The sequence below is a fragment of the Trichomycterus rosablanca genome, chromosome 2, assembly GCF_030014385.1.
Source record: "Trichomycterus rosablanca isolate fTriRos1 chromosome 2, fTriRos1.hap1, whole genome shotgun sequence".
Taxonomy (NCBI): Eukaryota; Metazoa; Chordata; class Actinopteri; order Siluriformes; family Trichomycteridae; genus Trichomycterus; species Trichomycterus rosablanca.
Genome location: NC_085989.1, coordinates 54,898,373 through 54,917,605, shown reverse-complemented (window position 1 = coordinate 54,917,605; position 19,233 = coordinate 54,898,373). Strand labels below are relative to the sequence as shown.

Here is a 19,233-nt window from a genome sequence, read left to right as displayed (position 1 = left end):
AGAAAAGATCAAATTTATGCTCATTCTACTAATCTCACAACCCTGAAAATCTAAAATGACTCATTACAGCATCGAGAATATAAATGATTATTTGATCATGTTCATAAGTAATCATTATATATCATCTGTGTGTATACATATATCATGTGTCTGTGTATGTAGAGTTTGTATGTGTATTGTGTGTGTGTGTGTGTGATTCTTCAGATGTATTTATCCAAACTCTCTATAGCTTGTGTTTTTGTGTATTGTCTCCATGCAGCGGGAATCTCTCTGTGTCCCTGGAATGTTGTGCCATAAAACTTTTCCAGTTCTGTTTGAAATCTGCACACAAACCATTTCCAGTATGTGAGCTCTGAATTATCAGGGGTGATGCTCCACCTAGCATATTTGCCTCCTGCTCTTCTGTATTGTTTGTAGGGTACTGACACATCTGAATCATGACGGGGGTGGAAGCGTTTATCACTTTGTACTAAAGTTGTACAAATATCAGCACAGAGATTTGTTGTTTTTCTGTAGTAACATCCTATGATTCCATCTACTCTGTGGAAGGGGACACTGTGATCTCCATCATGATCCTCCATTGTGTTGGTGCAGACGGCTTTACAGAATGGACACTGAGCCCAGCAGCACTGACAGAGATGTTCAATCAGAATCTCATCTGGTTTCTTCCTGAACTTCTCCATGTTGATGTCTGTTACACTGTTGAAGCTTTTCTGTTGTTCTGACATCATCTTTGTGAGACCTTCACACACAACCTGCCAAAGAAAATCTAAATCTGTAATTTCCTCCAGACCAGTGCAGGTTATTTCTTTTAAGCTCAGCTCATCTGTTAGTGAAATGTTCAAACTTCTCAGCCACATGTTTGCATCACCACAGCTCTTCTTCACTTCTTCAGTTGTGATGTTCACAGCGTTCATCACTTTCTGCTCTTTGTGTTTCAGATTTCCTTTAAGAAGATTCAGAACCTCTCTGTTATTATCAGTGATGTATTTATCAACATTGTCTGTAATAAACTGTTTAAAGTGTTTCTTGGGATGGTGGATGTACTCCATGTACTTCTCAAAGTTCTCCTGCTCTGCCAGAGATTTCAGGATGTGTTTCTCAAGCTGTGACCTGTTACCATTAAATTCTGGCATGTCTGATCTCATCTGTGTTGACAGATCAATAGCAGTTTTATTGTAGACGGCTTTCAGGATGGCTGGTACAAGATTGTTGTAGACAAGTTCACCAAATACTGTTGTGGTTGTTGCTCCTCTGCAGTAGTTTTGGAAGACGCTGTAATATTGTGGTTTCTGCTTATCCAGATACTTTCTTACATCATTTTGATCTATGAACTGTTGGTGGATCTTGGTGAATTTGGGATTTGCAAGGTAACACACATGAAGACAGAGATCCAGAGTGAATTCCTTCTTTATCTTTATTGTCTTGTTCTCACTGTGATATTTCTCAACTCTGTGTTTGACATATTCAGTTATTTCCTGAATGTAGCTGTTTTTGTATCCCAGTCCTGTAATTTTGCTGCAGATCTTCTTGATTAAGTCCTCAGATTCTTGGATGACATTGTTGATTAAGTTCCTCACTGACTCCTGGACTTCAAAGGGAATCATTTTTATTGTCTTCAAAATGTAACATGAATAATCTCCCAGTCTGTGTATATTTGTGTAATCTTCCTGAGATATTCGCTCATACACAGCAACTTGTTCATTACCTTCAGATAGAATCTGTATCACATCCTCCCAAACATCAAAAGGTTTCTCTACAGGCGTGTCTTGTGTCAGATCAGAGACCCATTTGTTCCACACTTTATCAAATTCCTGTCTGAAAACTCGTTCATCAGTTTCTGTGCTTTGTAGTTGTAGAGCAAGTGCTTTACTCATATTGAAGAGATTTTTATCATACTCTGTCTTTTTGTGATTAAAAGTTTCTCGAGCTTTTTGCTGTTGAAGAAAATCATTCAGGTTTGTTTTTGCATTTTTAACAAGATCTTCAAGAAGTTGTTTAATTTTGTTTTCACATCTCACTTGCCACTGAATTAAAATGTCTTTGTCCTTGTCCTCTTCAAAGTAACACTTCATTGATTTCTCCACTTCTTCTTTGGTCTTCTTCATGTGAGCATAAAGGTCTTTGTCCTCAATCTTTTGCAGTTTTTTGTTTTTAATTGTGTTGTGCAGTTTTTCTTCATGTTCTAAAATGGCACTTCTGAGGAACCAGGTCCATTTTCCAAACTCAGTTTCTAGTTTCCTGTAGACTGCAATCTCTAGTGTGTTTTTGAAGCTAAAAACAAAGTTCTCGTTCAGTAGAGCCTTCCACAGATCACTGATGCGTGATTTAAACTCTGAGAGTTTCATACTATGAGACTTGGTAGCATTTGTGAAAATAGCTCTCTTTAGCTTCTGAACATTTTCACTATATGAGGGGTTTGGTGGAGCCATTGGTGGGCTGCCCTCCCAGAGCTGTGCAAAATACTGAACATCATCTTGTACATTGAAAGCAATAACATCACTGAAGCACTCAGCTTCACTGTCTTCGTCTTCAGCAGCTAATTTTGTCATTTCATCCAGTTTTTCCTGTAGACGTCTCCTGCCCTCCATGTTCTTCTCTCTAGCTATGATGTCACCAACATTCTGATGGACAAACATACATCTGGGATCCAGTTTGACCTTTTTCATTCTCAGGAAGGCCTGAACAACAATCTGAAGAATCTCCTGCATCTCAGCAGGGTTCTCACCAAATATGTTGATCAAAGTCAGATTTCCAAGACCTACAACAAATGTTGCAAGTTCATTATCATGATGACGAGTGGATTTTCCTGCAAGCTCAAGTGCTCTAAGCCCTTCAGTATCTACAATAAGAACGTAGTCAAACTTCAGCTGCTCCTTCATCTCCTCTGATACTCTGACCAGCTGCATGAAGGCTCCTCGGGTGCACCTTCCAGCACTGACAGCAAACTGGAGTCCAAACATGGCATTCAGCATGGTGGATTTTCCTGTGCTCTGAATCCCTAGAACTGACAGCACAAAGACTCTCTTGTCTCCCAGTTTCTTTATGAGTTCATCTAGAACTGCTGAAACCCAAATCAGAGGAACATGAGCAGCATCGCCATCCATCAGCTCCATTGGAAGACCAGATTTTATGAATTCTGCAGCAAGTTTGGGGAGATTGGAGATGCTTTCTTGTTCAGATCTTTTGTTAATATGTTGTTTGGACATATTTGACTCATATATCTGACCCATCTCTCTGAAGATGTGTTCCAGACCAAACATTGCTGCATTCAGTTTTTTAGATATCTCTTCAAGTTCTGTTTGCTCGGCCTTCATCTTTTCTGATTTATCATGTTTCTTTTTGAGGTCTAAAACCCTTGTCCATGTTTCATTGTACTTGTGATGAAGATCTGAAAGGTCATCTGAGGTTTGTTTGTCCAGTAGAATCTCGAGCCATTTAATAAAGAATGATTTTTCATTTGCTGATAGAGAATTCAGTGAGGAAATAAATACATTTATGAAGGCTGATTGTCCAGTTTCTTGTTGCTGTTCACGGATTTGTTTCATTTGTGTTTGTTTTTCACTCTTTTGCATTTCTAAATTGTTTCCTTGAAGTCGATGTGAGTCTTTGTTTATCTGACACCACTCATACCAGAGCTTCCCTTGACAGGGCAGGTGTGTTTCCTTTAATGTGGATATTTCCTTCCCCTCCAGCTTTTTTATTATCTCTAGTGCAGCTTCTTTTCCTTTCCTGCATTCAGGATCATCTTCATCTGTGCTGATCTCATTGTTTGTGTTTAAATCCTCAAGTTTAAAAACTGAAGATGACTTGGACAGACACTCTGTGATGGTTGTTCTGAGGTTCTCAGATACGTCTGACTGATTTCTGTCTTTTAGACCAATTCTGTATATTCTATTCTTAATCTTACTGACACCTGATTCATCCTCAGGAAGGAGACAGATGAGTGGTTTGGGTTTGTTTACAAGCTTCTGTAGCATCTCCTTATTTCTTTCATTTTTAGGATCAGATAAAAGAACAACATTTACAGATGACATTTCAGTCAGAATATCCAGTTGTTCTTTACTGGTTTTTGCATCACCATGTAGATTACAGAAAGCAACACAGTCAGTAAAATGATCAGTTTCATTTCCAGATGGACAGTACCAAGCAATCTCCACAACTCCATCCATGAGTAGACGGTTTTTAATGCTGCCTGGACAGTGTCTGTGGAAGAATGTATCATGCTTCTTACTGATCAAGCTGTTCATGAGCTGAGACTTGGAAAAGGACACGTCCCCTAACCTGAAGAACGCCACCATTGGAGTTTCTGCTTCATAAACATGCTGGGTTTCACTGATTATGGTACCAGAAGTGTCAGTTGTTTTACAGCTTTGAATAATTTGGCGAAATGTCCACAGAGGAAACTCGATATTTCCAGTGAATGGATTTGGCACCAGTAGAGGCAGAGCGTACTGACACTGAGAGAGTTTAGTCACTATTAGTTGCTTCAGGAAATTGTCTGAGAAGTGGAACACCGCCATCTGAAGATCCATAGGATGGATAAAATTTTTTACACTGTCAAAAGATGCAGCTTTTTTGCAGAAAAGCTCATCAAGTTTATCAATTTCTTCTTCATCTGTATCTGGAGAAGGAGGATCTAAAAAAGTTGCTTCTTTTTTTGTGATGATGAATCTTGCTCTGTAATTCATCATTAACAACCTTTGTAGGAAGGTTTGATTCAGATCTTTTTCTTCACAAGGTTCTTGGCAATGTAATGAAAGAGAAGTGAGCTGAAGAACATCTGAGGTTTTCATTTTTAGTTTCTGCTTTTCCAGGATATTAAGTCTGGTTAAAAGTTGCTTTATTTGTTTTTTTTTTTCACATTGTGATCCAGATTCTTCTACTCCAAGCTCTGTTTTGTCCATCTGTCAAATACATTTAAACATTTTGAACACAGCATATTTAATAAAGGTCATAATCAATTTTAATAAATTTTGTTTGAAAACATCTGGGAAAGTCTAAATGGTCTAATACACTTTTAGTAAACATTTTATGGCAGACCATGAATTTCAATGATTTTGGTAAATGTTCTTGTTCTGTTCTTGAATGAGTGTATAAATTTTTTTTAATAAAAACATTATACCCATCGTTTATATAATCTGTTCCAGTTTGCATCCACTAAAGTTTATAAATCAGCTTTTATTTTGGTTTTGTTTGATTGGAGCCTATGAGAAATCTGGATTATGTAGAGACTGTCATATGATTTTACTGTGCACATTATTCAGGTCTCAATAATACTGCCATACAGCTGATTTAATAAATGTTTATGTATTGGTGCTTACCCAGTGGTAGATTTGAACCCATAACCCCTGTGCACCACACTGATGACTTTACAAGGTGAGCCACCAGACTTCTTAGAGATAGGACCCAAATGCTTAATTTGACCATGAAACAGATTATTGAACTTATAAACAAACATTTTCAGAGTTGGACTTGAACCCAGGTTTCTGCATTACAAACTGAGCACTCAGAACAAGAGGTGACTCAAAGTGGCAGGTCTTTGGCTGACAGCCATACCTGCTGGAATGGACTGAAGGATGTTGCTGGTCTGCGCTTCTGATCTGCATTCCGTTTCTGTGTGCAAACTGCTCTTCTGAGCACTTGATTGAACCTGTTTCAGGTCCTACGACACACCTAGATAAATTGTCTGGCTGATGGAATCCCAGTTTCTACATCCTGTTCGGGAAACATGGGCGTAGTGTAGCCAAACTCGCACTCAAAGGGGGGCATACCTAGTATGGAGTGCCATAGTGTGTTGTGAGCCATCTCCGCCCACCAAAGACACCAACTTTTTCTGATTTGGGGTTGTAGAGTTGTTAAAAGTTTTTTGTCAATTAGCAAAATGAAAAGTGAACAAACAAAAGGGTAATCTAAATTAAATCCAGATTTGGTGTGATCAGCCTGTGCCTTCATAACAGAGCCAACTCTTCAAGGTATACTTGCACAAAATAAAGTCTTGGACAGGTTTATGCTGCAAGACATGGGAAGTAGGATGGGCATGCATATGGCTGGGGAGTTTGAGACAGACTGCAGTGGGGCTGATGACCTTTTCAACCTTGTAGGGACTGATGAAGCATGGTGCCAGCTTCCTGGAGTGTGCAAAGAGAAGTTTTGGGAGGATAACCAAACGGACCGACCGGGGAGGTACTGAGGACTGCCAAATCTAGTTCCTGCTCTAGGAATAAGAGAGACTGAAATGGGGATCACCCAATAGCAGAACAGGGAGTTATGGGCATATTCCACCCAGGCAGGGTAAGTGATCCACTGCAAGGGGTTGCTGGAAGTCACACAGCACAGAGCAGCCTCCAGTTCTTGATTTGGTATTTAGCTGAACATAGGAAATTTTCTTGTGATCTGTCCAAACAACAAAGGCCTGCTCCGCACCCTTTAACCAGTGCCTCCACTCTTCCACAGCTAGCTTGACTGCCAAAAGGTTGCAGTTGCCGACATCATAATTTGCTTCCACTGGGGAGAGTCATTGGGAGGCGCAAGGATAGAGCCTAATACCAGGGCTGGAACGCTGGGATAGTACCACTCCAATTCCACAGTCAGAAGCATCAACCTCTTCTTGGAAGTAAATAGACCCTTAAAGTGACCTTTTGTCTGCGTCATGTCTGCGTCATGGTCGGGTGAGAATACGCTGGCGTCCCTTTGTTGACTGCCGCTTCTCCCCATGTCTGAACTGTGTTTGTTGTGTTGTCTTTGTCTATAGTGTTTACGTTTTAATTTTAAGTTTTTGTTTTGGATTTGGCGTGTTTGTTGCTGCCACGCAGCTGTTCTACTCTGCTGAACCTGGCTGTTCGCACCGCTGCTATCGTGCTCTGCTGAACCTGGCTGTTAGCACTGCGGCTATTCTACTCTGCTTATCCTGGCTGTTAGCTCCGTGGCTATCGTGCTCTGCTGAACCTGGCTGTTAGCACTGCGCCAATTCTACTCTGCTGATCCTGGCTGTTAGCACCGCGGCTACTCTACTCTGCTGAACCGGGCTGTTAGCTCCGTGGCTATCGTGCTCTGCTGAACCTGGCTGTTAGCACCGCTGCTATCGTGCTCTGCTGATCCTGGCTGTTAGCACCGCGACTATTCTACAGGGTGGGCCATTTATATACACCTAAATAAAATGGGAATGGTTGGTGATATTAACTTCCTGTTTGTGGCACATTAGTATATGGGAGGGGGAAAACTTTTTAAAATGGGTGGTGACCATGGTGGCCATTTTAAAGTCGGCCATTTTGGATCCAACTTTAGTTTTTTCAATGGGAAGAGGGTCATGTGACACATCAAACTTATTGAGAATTTCACAAGGTTTGGTTTTAACGTAACTTTATTCTTTCATGAGTTATTTACAAGTTTCTGACCACTTATAAAATGTGTTCAAAGTGCTGCCCATTGTGTTGGATTGTCAATGCAACCCTCTTCTCCCACTCTTCACACACTGATAGCAACACCGCAAAAGAAATGCTAGCACAGGCTTCCAGTATCCGTAGTTTCAGGTGCTGCACATCTCGTATCTTCACAGCATAGACAATTGCCTTCAGATGACCCCAAAGATAAAAGTCTAAGGGGATCAGATCGGGAGACCTTGGGGGCCATTCAACTGGCCCACGACGACCAATCCACTCTCCAGGAAACTCATCTAGGAATGCTCGGACCTGACACCCATAATATGGTGGTGCACCATCTTAAGTGGTCAGAAACTTGTAAATAAGAATTGTTTATTTGCATGATTCCTACTGTACCATTTTTTAGGGTTGTATATACAGTATGTTCACATAGTAAATACTTCTTCTTCTTTCGGCTTTTTCCCTTTTTCAGGGGTCGCCACAGCGAGTCATCCTCATGATCGCTCATTGATTTGGCACAGTTTTTACGCCGGATGCCCTTCCTGACACAACCCTCCCTAATTTATCCGGACTTGGGACTGGCACTACAATGCACTAGTGCATGTAGCGGCTAGGTATCTATAGGACAATTCAGTGTTTCCAATTAACCTGGTGGCATGTTTTTGGACTGTGGGAGGAAACCGGAGTACCCGGGGGAAACCCACGCGGACACGGGGAGAACATGCAAACTCCACACAGAAAGGACCCGGACCGCCCCACCTGGGGATCGAACCCAGGACCTTCTATGTTCACATAGTAAATACAAATTTCCTAAAACCTCAAAAAAGAGAAATTAGTTTTAACCATGAATGCAAAAATAAACTTAGAACTGCTTACCAATTCTGTTTCTGTTGGATGAAGGTTAGTGCTGGAGTCTGTAAAAAGGAGAAAATATTGTGTGATGAAAAATACAAATGAATATTTATTTTAGCCTTACTGATCATGGTGGAAATATAGTGTTAGCTCACCCCTCCTGAGTTACCACTGTGGGCCCCTAAGCAAGGCCCTTAACCCCCAATTGCATAGATTGTTTTTGGGCACAATTGTAAATCACTAAATAAAAGTGTCTACTAAAAGCTGTAAATGTAAGGTACAGCAACATGATGCTACATGGATCATGCAAAATAAAAGCTGGTAATCCTACATTCATACTGATAACAAAATGATGTGTATAATATTTCATGATATACTCAGTTAGTTAAGGATATTCATCCCTGAAAATTTCTGTTAATCATACAGGAAATAAACAAGGTGTTATTTAACAAATAGGTGAGTGGTGGCCTGGTAACACAGCTGGTAGCGCAAGCCTTGCACAGCAATATAGGCACTACAATGGGGCAAAAAAGTATTTAGTCAGCCACTGATTGTGCAAGTTCTCCTACTTAGAAAGATGAGAGGGGTCTGTAATTTTCATCATAGGTACACTTCAACTATGAGAGACAAAATGATATAAAAAATCCAGGAAATCACATTGTAGGATTTTTAAAGAATTTATTTGTAAATTATGGTGGAAAATAAGTATTTGGTCACCCACAAACAAGCAACATTTCTGGCTCTCACAGACCTGTAACTTCTTTTTTAAGAAGCTCTTCTGTCCTCCACTCGTTACCTGTATTAATGGCACCTGTTTGACCTCGTTATCTGTATAAAAGACACCTGTCCACAGCCTCAAACAGTCAGACTCCAAACTCAACCATGGCCAAGACCAAAGAGCTGTCGAAGGACACCAGGAAGAAAATTGAAGACCTGCACCAGGCTGGGAAGAGTGAATTTACAATAGGCAAGCAGGTTGGTGTGAATAAATCAACTGTGGGAGCAATTGTAAGAAAATGGAAGACATACAAAACCATTGATAATCTCCCTCGTTCTGGGGCCCCACGCAAGATCTCATCCCGTGGGGTCAAAATGATCATGAGAACGGTGAGCAAAAATCCCAGAACTACACGGAGGGACCTGATGAATGACCTGCAGAGAGCTGGGACCAAAGTAACAAAGGCTACCATCAGTAACAACAGATGAAACCAAAATGGAACTTTTTGGTAAAAACTCAACTTGTCGTGTTTGGAGGAAGAAGAATGCTGAGTTGCATCCCAAGAACACCATACCTACTGTGAAGCATGGGAGTGGAAACATCATGCTTTGGGGCTGTTTTTCTGCAAAGGGGACAGGACGACTGATCCGTGTTAGGAGAAGAATGAACGGGGCCATGTATCGTGAGATTTTAAGCCAAAACCTCCTTCCATCAGTGAGAGCATTGTCATGCTGGAATACCCAGTCACGTTCCATCTTCAATGATCCCAAACACACCACTCGGGCTCCGTAAAAAGCATTTCAAGGTCCTGGAGTGGCCTAGCCAGTCTACCCCATAGAAAATTTGTGGAGGGAGTTGACTTTGCCCAGTGACAGCCCCAAAACATCACTGCTCTAGAGGAGATCTGCATGGAGGAATGGGCCAAAAGCATGGAGGAATAGGCCACCAGCTACAGTGTGTGCAAACCTGGTGAAGACTTACAGCAAACGTTTGACCTCTGTCATTGCCAACAAAGGTTATGTTACAAAGTATTGAGTTGAACTTTTGTTATTGACCAAATACTTATTTCCACCATAATTTACAAATAAATTCTTTAAAAATCCTACAATGTGATTTCCTGGATTTTTTTTCTCATTTTGTCTCTCATAGTTGAAGTGTACCTATGATGAAAATTACAGACCTCTCTCATCTTTCTAAGTAGGAGAACTATAAGTATAAGTAAGTATAGAATCTGGTTTTGATAATACCTACAATCACTGTGAGGAGTTTTGTATGTTCTGCATGTATTCATGTGCTCTGGGATTACTTCACCACCCAAAAGTAGAAGTGGGAGTGGCCATTCTAAATTTGCTGCTCTAAATCACCAAGGTTAAATTATATTAAATTATGTTAATAAATGAGTGAAACCACAAGCCGTAGCCTAGTGGTTAAGGAACTTGACTAGTAATCAGAAGGTCGCTGGTTCAAGCCCCACTACTGCCAGGTTGCTGCTGCTGGGCCCATGAGCAGAGCCCTTAACCCTCAATTGCTCAGACTGTATACTGTACCTATAATGTAAGTCGCTTTGGATAAAGGCGTCTCCTAAATGCTTAAAATGTAAATGTAATGAAAATGAAACCCTGCACTGAATTGACTCCCTGTTCAGTTTATTTTATGTATTTTAGTTTAAGTATTTATTTGGGTTAATATATGCCATTTATCCCATGTACAACTACCTTTGGATCAGGCTTTTATGTAGTTTAATGTGATAATGTCTGTATATAATGAATAAAAATGACTTTTTTATTTATTAATATTAAAGTCTGACAATACAGTGAAATCTCCTCAGAATATTTTCAGTTTTGTGTCAAGTGTCTTGTTGATAGTCACACACATTCTGAAATTCAGTGCATTCAGAAAGTCTTCAGACTCTTTTAAGTAATGTTTTCTTCCTGCTGAATATTTCATTTACCTTTCCTATCCCTCTGTCATTAAAGTAAACTCAAAAACTTACTGGATAGTCTATCTCATGCCACATGAGTAAGCCGTCATTCCTTTACGATGGTTGGCTGCACAGATAGGACAACTGTCTTAAAAACCTGCTGTGTTGTGTCGCCTACAGCCCCTCATAACAAACAACATGATTATGTCAATCCAGTTTATTCTTGGTCTTTCTCATCTTTTGAGTACTTACATAAGTCCTCCTAAACCACTGCCTTCAGTGTTGTAATGTGGGTGCTTCATTACAGGCCAAGTGTTACAGACCTAACATGGGACTACGGTTCACTCCCTTCTAATATATGAAGTGTCCTTATCTAACAATATACATCGACCACATACATCAATCTTTTTACAAGAACTAAAACTTATCCTTTAGGCCACCCAAAGAGGGTGGAGTTGTCATGATATAGGGCTAGACTAGACAAGTGGTGGACACACACAGAGATGTTTTACAGTGAGTTTAATGATAGCAAAAAACACGACAGGATTACACAAGACAAGTTGGAACAAGAAAAGACACACTAATATGAACTAAATGCTAAACACATGAAATCTTAATTCTAATGTAAGCTAATGCTAACAACATGGGACAAGACAGAATCACAAAACAAACATGAACAAAGTTAAACAAGAACTAGACTAAGACAAACATGACAAGTGTATCTGTTGGTCCTGGATTTTGTAAAGTTGCTTTGAGACAATGTCTGTTGTAAAAAGCACTATATAAATAAAGTTGACTTGACTTGAACAAAACTAAACAAGGCATGAATAAGACAAGCAGACATTGACAACAAAATTAACAACAGAAACTATGTAACAGGATCTTACAGGAGCAAATAAACAAAACAAAAGTTAGACAAAGGCTAAGGCAAGGGCAAAGGCAAACTGACAAACAGAATCAGAGCAAGGAGCAAATGGACAGGACCAAAGCAAAGCTAATAGCAAATAGTCCCCACAGTCTCTTAGCATTACCCCTAAACAAGTTGCAGCTGTGGCAAATAATTAGCAATGTGCTTCTGGAGAGAGGGGCGTGGCATCTCTTTGCTGAACCTGCTCCCGGAGCACAAAGGGGCTGAATCCGTGACAGTCGCCCCCCTCCAAAAGGTATGACTGCCGGCGTGCCCCTACAAACAAACATACAATAAAAAAGAGGGGGTCCTGGACCCTGAGCAGCAAAAAGCAAACACCCTCCAGCAGGTTCGGAGGCAGGCAGGACAAGAGTGAACAGATTTGAGCTGCTCTGAGTTCCGACAAGCTGGGTGAGCACGACAAGAGTTCTTGAGAACCGGCTGCCAACGTGAGACCTGAAGTGCCGCCTGGGGGCACCAAACTGATACCTGGAGCACCGTCTGGTGGTGCTGACATGAGACCTGGAGCACCGTCTAGTGGAGTCGACAAGATGCCTCTTCAGGCTCCACGCAGCTCACGTCAGATGCCTCTCCAGGCTCCAAGCAGCTCATGCCAGATGCCTCACCAGGCTCCTCGCAGCTGATTATATGCTCCAAAAAGGCACTCCCAGAGAGTGCTCCAGGTCTCATGTCGACATCCCTAGACGGTGCTCCAGGCCTCACGTCGGCGCCCCCAGACGATGCTCCAGGTCTCATGTCAACACCACCAGATGGCACTCCAGGTATCAGTTTGACAGCACGTGAGGTCTGGAGCATCATATTGGGGAGAGCATATAATCAGCTGTGAGGGGCCTGGCAAGGCATCAGAAGTCAGCTGCTTGGAGAATAGATCTTTGACTGGTGACGTAGAATGGACAGAGACAGACGAACATGGAACAGATTTAACAGACTGTAACATAGGCGAAGCATGACTAGACAAACCAGAACTCCTTGAACCTAAAGAAGAGACATGACAGACTTGGACAGCCTGGATGCTGCTTTTGTACCAAACCATGATTACAGTCACCAAAAAGACTTAAACAAAGGGTCTGTGAATAAGAAAATTCAAGTCTTGATTTGAATTAATTCTCTTCTTCATTCTGGGTGATTAATTGTAGATTGGTCACTGGCCGGACCTGGCATGACAGAACTTGAACCGACGGACATAAGGAAATGGGTTGAGCTGCTAACGTGAACACTGAAAGACGTAGAGCATTATTAGCAGGCACTGGCACCCGGACCACATCAGCAGTAGGCACTGGGGGAACACGAACATCCCCATCAGGCACTGAATGCCGGGCATATGCTGCAGTGGGCGCTTTGCTACTTGAAACATCTCCAATAGGCACGGGAGTTTGGGCAAACATCCCTACACTAAAACTATGGGGTTTTTCTCCCAGAGATTTGGCCCTCACGAGGCCCTTAAACACTTTAACCGACTTCAGCTCAGCTGCCCTATCAGACCATAGCTGCCTAGTCCATTTACGAGCAGCACACTTCAGCCGAGTCATCATAAACAGGACCTGTTCTGTTTCAGTTGGCTGAGGGTCCAGAAGGTTCTGCACATCGAGCTGTCTCTGAGTCGCTTCCATTATACGGAGCTGGCCTACTGAGCAAGTTTGAGGGAATCTCATGGAGCTTAACTCCGGGAACCCTAAAAAAAACAACATTTCACTGTGTCCTGTGTCCAAAAGCAAACAGTCCCCAATGACTGAACCACAGCTGCCTTCTTATAGGCTCTTAGCATTACCCCTAAACAAGTTGCCAATCAAGGGGATTAACCATAAAAGGGGCATTGGCTCAGGACTAAGAGTGCTCCTGGAGAGAGGGGCGTGGCGTCTCTCACAGAAGTTTCCTCCTTGTAATATATAGGGAGTTGTTTTTCTTGCCACTGTTTCCCTTGGCTGGCTTGCTCATACAAATAAAAATGACTTTACAATGGTGGCCTAGATGGTGTACATAAAAGCAAACATCCTCTGAAACAAGTACAGTGGGGACCAGAGCCTCACAGAGCTGGAGCTAACCATACAGATAAAGCTCTAGATAAAAGGTCAGTGTTTGTAAAGCGGAGCAATCACTTCCACCATTATATAAATGTCAACATTTACACTAAATAGTTCCATTTCCAAATAAACATCTAAAATGTAAATTATTTCTTTAACCATGACCATGTCTGCTGATATATTTATGGTCACCTTACCACCTCTTTAAACTAAACTCCTTATGTTAAATAGCTTCTTACTTTTGTCCTCAGAACAGCTCACACTTTTCCTCTCTTCACCTTTTCTATGTTTGTCATAATGTTGCAAAGTTTCCTCTGCATCTTTAAAAATCTCACATGTGAGGTAACTTCCATTCACTTTTACCAATATGTCAATCTCCTCAAATAGCCGACAAACTGAAGTCTTGTCATGTTTATCTCTGTGTTTAAATCTGTGAAACCTTCCATCACATTCATCCAGAAACTTGTTAAAACTTGCCGATTTTTCCTCTTCAGCCTCCCAGTCAGTACTGATCAATATAGAATAGTTTAGTGTTCGGACATTGAAACAGTTCAGTAAGCGTTTCAGTTGGTTCAAGTCCTTCTCTGTAAAACTCTGAGGTTGCAGCACATGTAAGAAAGCATGAGGACCAGGAGCAGTAAGTGAAACACACTCTTTTAGTTTCTCAGTCAGTTGAGTGAGTTCTGGATTGTACAGATGAGAAGCATTGATGATGGTGATGTATCTTTCATCCACCCATCCTCTCGCTCTCTCAATGTGCTCATCTACTGAATGTGGAGGAACTTCAGTCTCAAATGCAGCTCTACCCAGGATGAAGTTCCCCACACTGCTGGTCTCTGAGTGACTCTTTCCTAACAGAATTATCCTCAGTTCAGACACTGAAAATGAAGGAAAACAAATGATTTTAAACACTCAACTCAACGGGGTTCTATAAATTATTGCTTTGCCAGGTTTCATATTAGATATAAAAAACATATATAATATGTTTATACAAAAATATATAAAATAATATATTATTTAGAGATTTAAATTAGATTTAAACACAGAGTTTCTTACATCGATTTTGACTTTTATTTAAATTAGATTTAAACACAGAGTTTCTTACATCGATTTTTGACAAAAAAAGTTAAGACAGTAAAGCATTTACCACTTTGTAATGTTCCCGATTCTTTTCACCACTTAAAATATGTTTTGGCACCGAAGAGACCAAGTGATTTAGTGTTTCAGCTTTTATTTTGTCTCATTCTTCCTGCAAACACGTCTTAAGATGTGCAAAAGTACGGGGGGTCGTTGTTGTTCCTCCATACACTCTCTATTGAGGACAGGTAAGGACTGCAGGCAGGCCAGTCCAGTACCTGTACCCTCTTCTTCTGCAACAATGCCTTTGTAATCTGTGCAGCAGGTGATTTTGCATCATCTTGTTGAAAAATGCTGGACGTCCCTGGAAAAGACGACGTCTTAAAGGCAGCACATGTTGCTCTAAGATCTCAATGTACTTTTCTGTATTAATGCTGCATCACAGAAGTGTAAATGACCTTTACCAAGGGCACTGACACAGCCCTTCCAATCTTTCTTTGAGGTTCATTGTTTTTAAACATTTCAATCATTTTCTCACGCATTTGTGGACAAACTGGAGATCCTCTCATCATCTTTACTCATCAAAGACTCAGCCTCTCCTGGATGCTGCTTTTGTGCAAAACCATGATTACAGTCACCAAAAAGGACTTAAATAAAGGGTCTGGGAATAAGAAAATGAAATTTTTTTATTTTAATTTTTGTAAAAATCTAAAAATATTCTTCTTCATTCTTGGTGATTAAGTGTAGATTGGTGGTGAAATGATAATTACATCTATTCAAAATTAAATCCACAACACAATAAAGTGCACAAAATGTCATGGGGTCTGAATATTTTCTGAATCTACTCTATTTAGTCGAGAGACAACGCTAAGATTTCAGGCTTAACAAAACCACAGATTTGTTAAAGCAGATTTGATACAGCAACAAAAACATTCAACTGGAATGCAGAGTGGAGCTGATGCTTTTACTGTGAGAATATTCTTTATTTAAAATTTATACCGTAGTCGATTTATTATTAAAATAAGGTGCAGAATTTGTCATTCACTTAATTAGCAATAAAATTTTACAAGTATAAAACAAAAAAAACTTACTCATGGGAGGTGGGAACATACTTCTCTTTCTTAGTTGTAGACAATCTGTGCATGAATCACAAACCATGTTTTAATCAACATGCTGCAGGACCTGATTAACATGATCTTATACAGAACTTACAGAGATTACAGTTCCCATCATAATCACTGACACCATAATTATCCGTCTTTTGGTGGATTCGATTATTATCACACTGAAAAACACAATCAAGTTAATTTACTCAGAGGAAAAAATTCTTCATTAAGCTTTTACTGTCATTTAGTCATGAATACAAATAACTGGAGTTTGTTAAACATTACTTGGACTTTGAGCTTTGGGAACAATTGAGCTTTTTGGCTACAAACACTCAAGGTGTATTTGGCATGAATAGAAGCATGACTACATGGAAAAAACTTATGCCCATTATTAAGAATGGTGAAAATTTTGTTACATTGTACATGGTATTGTGCACTACATGAAATACCAGGACAGTTTAAATCTGTGGCAAAATCTGTCTGCCACTGCCAATTTCCATCAGATACAATGATTTGAACACAAAAAATAGTCTTTTTAAACTTGTGCCATGGCTACCTCAGTCATCCCCACTGAAAACCTGTGGGGTGAAATAAAGAGGAGAGTGCACAAGAGAGGATCTGGGGAAATTCTGTAAAGAGGAATGGACTAAAATTTCCTGCTTTTTAAGGTGTGGTAGAAGAAGACTTAGTGCTGTTTTGTTGGCAAATGTAGATTGTACAAAGTACTAAATGCAGGGGTGCCAATAATTCTCACACATGCTTTTTTCTCAGAATAAATGAACTCCAGTTAAAGGTAAAATTTTTCAGTGTAGAAATAATTTCACCAAAAGTTTAAATACAGAAAGTCAGTGTATATTACAAAAATACTTCTTCAAAATAAGTCCTATCTGGGAATTCTTTGTAAAACCTCAAACCAAAATGTTAGTAGAACATTAATAAATAAAAGAAGAGAAAATTACTGTTTTTATTTTAATATGTTATACCTGGGCTTTCTAATCATATTCTTAACAGGACCAATCAAGTACAAGCTACATCTGATATAACAGAGGAGGTCTGAATTTCCAACATTATAGACTGTTCTACTTATAAGTTGTAACAGACTTTTTTCTGGTTACGTTTATTAAACTGTTAAACTCATTTCCTTCCAGCAACCTCAATACCATAAAACAGAGTTTATAAGCGCACTAAAAACTTTAGTGTAGACAGAGCAACTGAGCCAAACAAAACATTTTTACTTCTTTATTTAACCTGATTTTATTCATAATAAATATCACAATGGTTAAATCACAAAATTTACAATAATTAAAGTTATGATCAGTTCAACCGGATATTGTCAGTACCTGATGTTTTTTGTTACCAGTCACACCATCTGCACTTTAAAAAAGCTCGATCACACTATCTACACTAAATGTTTTACTGCATGTCTAAACCATGTTTTACGGTAATACAGCTGCGAAGCGTTGAAGAGGATAAATCATCAAGTGTGTACAATAAAATAGGCAGATTAAATAGTTATCAAATTCCACCATTATGACCATGAAGAACACTTACTGTAGTGCTCATGTGCTGATTTAGAGAAAATTTTACTGTAGGAATGTGATGGCAAACTTGTGTACAGTGTCTATTTGGTTGTGTTAAGACCACATTTTGAAGTCCAAAAATATAAGCAAATCAAATTGTTATCAAACGCCACCCATAGATCCATGAGGAACACTTACTCTAGTACTGATGTTATTTTGGGACAATTTTACTGTGGGAATTTGAAATAATGAGATGGCAAACTTATGTACAATCCTATGTACAGACCACTTTCAGTCCAATAATACTCTAGTACTCACCATGTGATTTTGAAACCATTTTACTGTAGAAATTTGGAGTAATGTGATAACAAACTTGTGTAAAGTGTCTTTTTGGTTGTGTTTATAACACTTTTTTAAGATCAATAAAAAAAGAAAAATAATTGTTATTAAATTTCACCCGTAGATTCATAAAGTACTTAGTTTAGTACTCATGTTGTGATTTTGGGACAATTTTACATTAGTCATTTAAAATAACGGAATGGCAAACTTATGTAAAATTTCTATTTGGTGTTTGTGGTAAATTGTGGTCTTATCACAACCGAATAGACACTTTACACAAGTTTGCCATTCAATTAGTCTAAATTTCAACAGTAAAATTGTCTTAAAATCACAGGATATATTCTACAGTAAATGTTGTAATTGTAGGGATGCCATTAGATAACAATTTGATTTGTTGATTTTATTGATCTTTAATAAGTGGTCTGTACACGACCGAATAAACACTTTACACAAGTTTGAGATCCGATCACAACAGATTCCTACAGTAAAAACATCTGAAATGTATTTCATTAATAACAGAATTAATGCTTTCTTGAATGTGGTGGATTTTGTGCATCAGAACACGGTAGATTAAGTTTATTAAACTGTAAACAAACAGCTTTATTGTCTTCAACACTTCGGTTACCGTAAAATACGGTTTAGACACGCAGTAAAACTTCAAGTGCAGATAACGAGACCGAGCTTTATTAAAGTGCAGATTTGGTGACCGCGGTGTTTTAGTTTTATATCGTGAATGTTTATAGTTGAAGATTTTCATGTGAAAACAACATTACAAATGTTTAAAATAACGATAATGCATCACTGTACTGTACATCACATAACTGCAATCAGTTTATTATAGAATTCTGAATCTTACCTACAGCCGCCATCGTCCCTGATCCGTATTAATGTCAAAAGTGAAACACACACACACACACACACACACACACACACACAGCTAAAATTAACCTTGTTGTAAGTCACATGTTGTATCCTGTGTGTGTGTGTGTGTGTGTGTGTGTGTGGAATTACTTGGTTATTTATTATGTGTTTTTTTATTGAAACATTTACACTATAAACCTGCATGTTTACAAGATTGATTTAATTCTGAATGTGATTAAACAGATTAAAGAACTAAGTGGTGGTGTGTCCTTTACATATTATGTTAGTCTTGTTCACATTAGCTTAGAATCACATTTATAATAGAACAACAGCAACTACATGATTTACAACACAAGTTTATACAACAGTCTTGTTTTAGTATGAAGCAATAATGAAGTTATAAGTAGATGTAAAAGTTTGTATATTTTATGTTGAATTATAACAACATTCTACCATTTAATGGCTCTATTTAAGCTCTACTGAAAAATTATTAGGTGTCGCAGTGTGT

At 39.3% G+C, this 19,233-nt stretch overlaps 1 protein-coding gene across 1 annotated transcript; it reads right to left on the bottom strand.

Annotated features, from left to right (window-relative positions):
* Positions 1-134: 134 nt before the first annotated feature.
* On the bottom strand, positions 135-18,733 carry LOC134302341 (interferon-induced very large GTPase 1-like). Its single transcript, XM_062987417.1, has 6 exons — positions 18,725-18,733; positions 16,112-16,184; positions 14,062-14,700; positions 12,956-13,473; positions 12,360-12,587; positions 135-4,907 (listed from the first exon to the last, which is right to left on the bottom strand). Exons 1-6 carry the CDS (start codon positions 18,731-18,733, stop codon positions 201-203), a joined length of 6,174 nt encoding a protein of 2,057 aa, XP_062843487.1. The 3' UTR covers positions 135-200.
* Between the last annotated feature and the right edge of the window lie 500 nt (positions 18,734-19,233).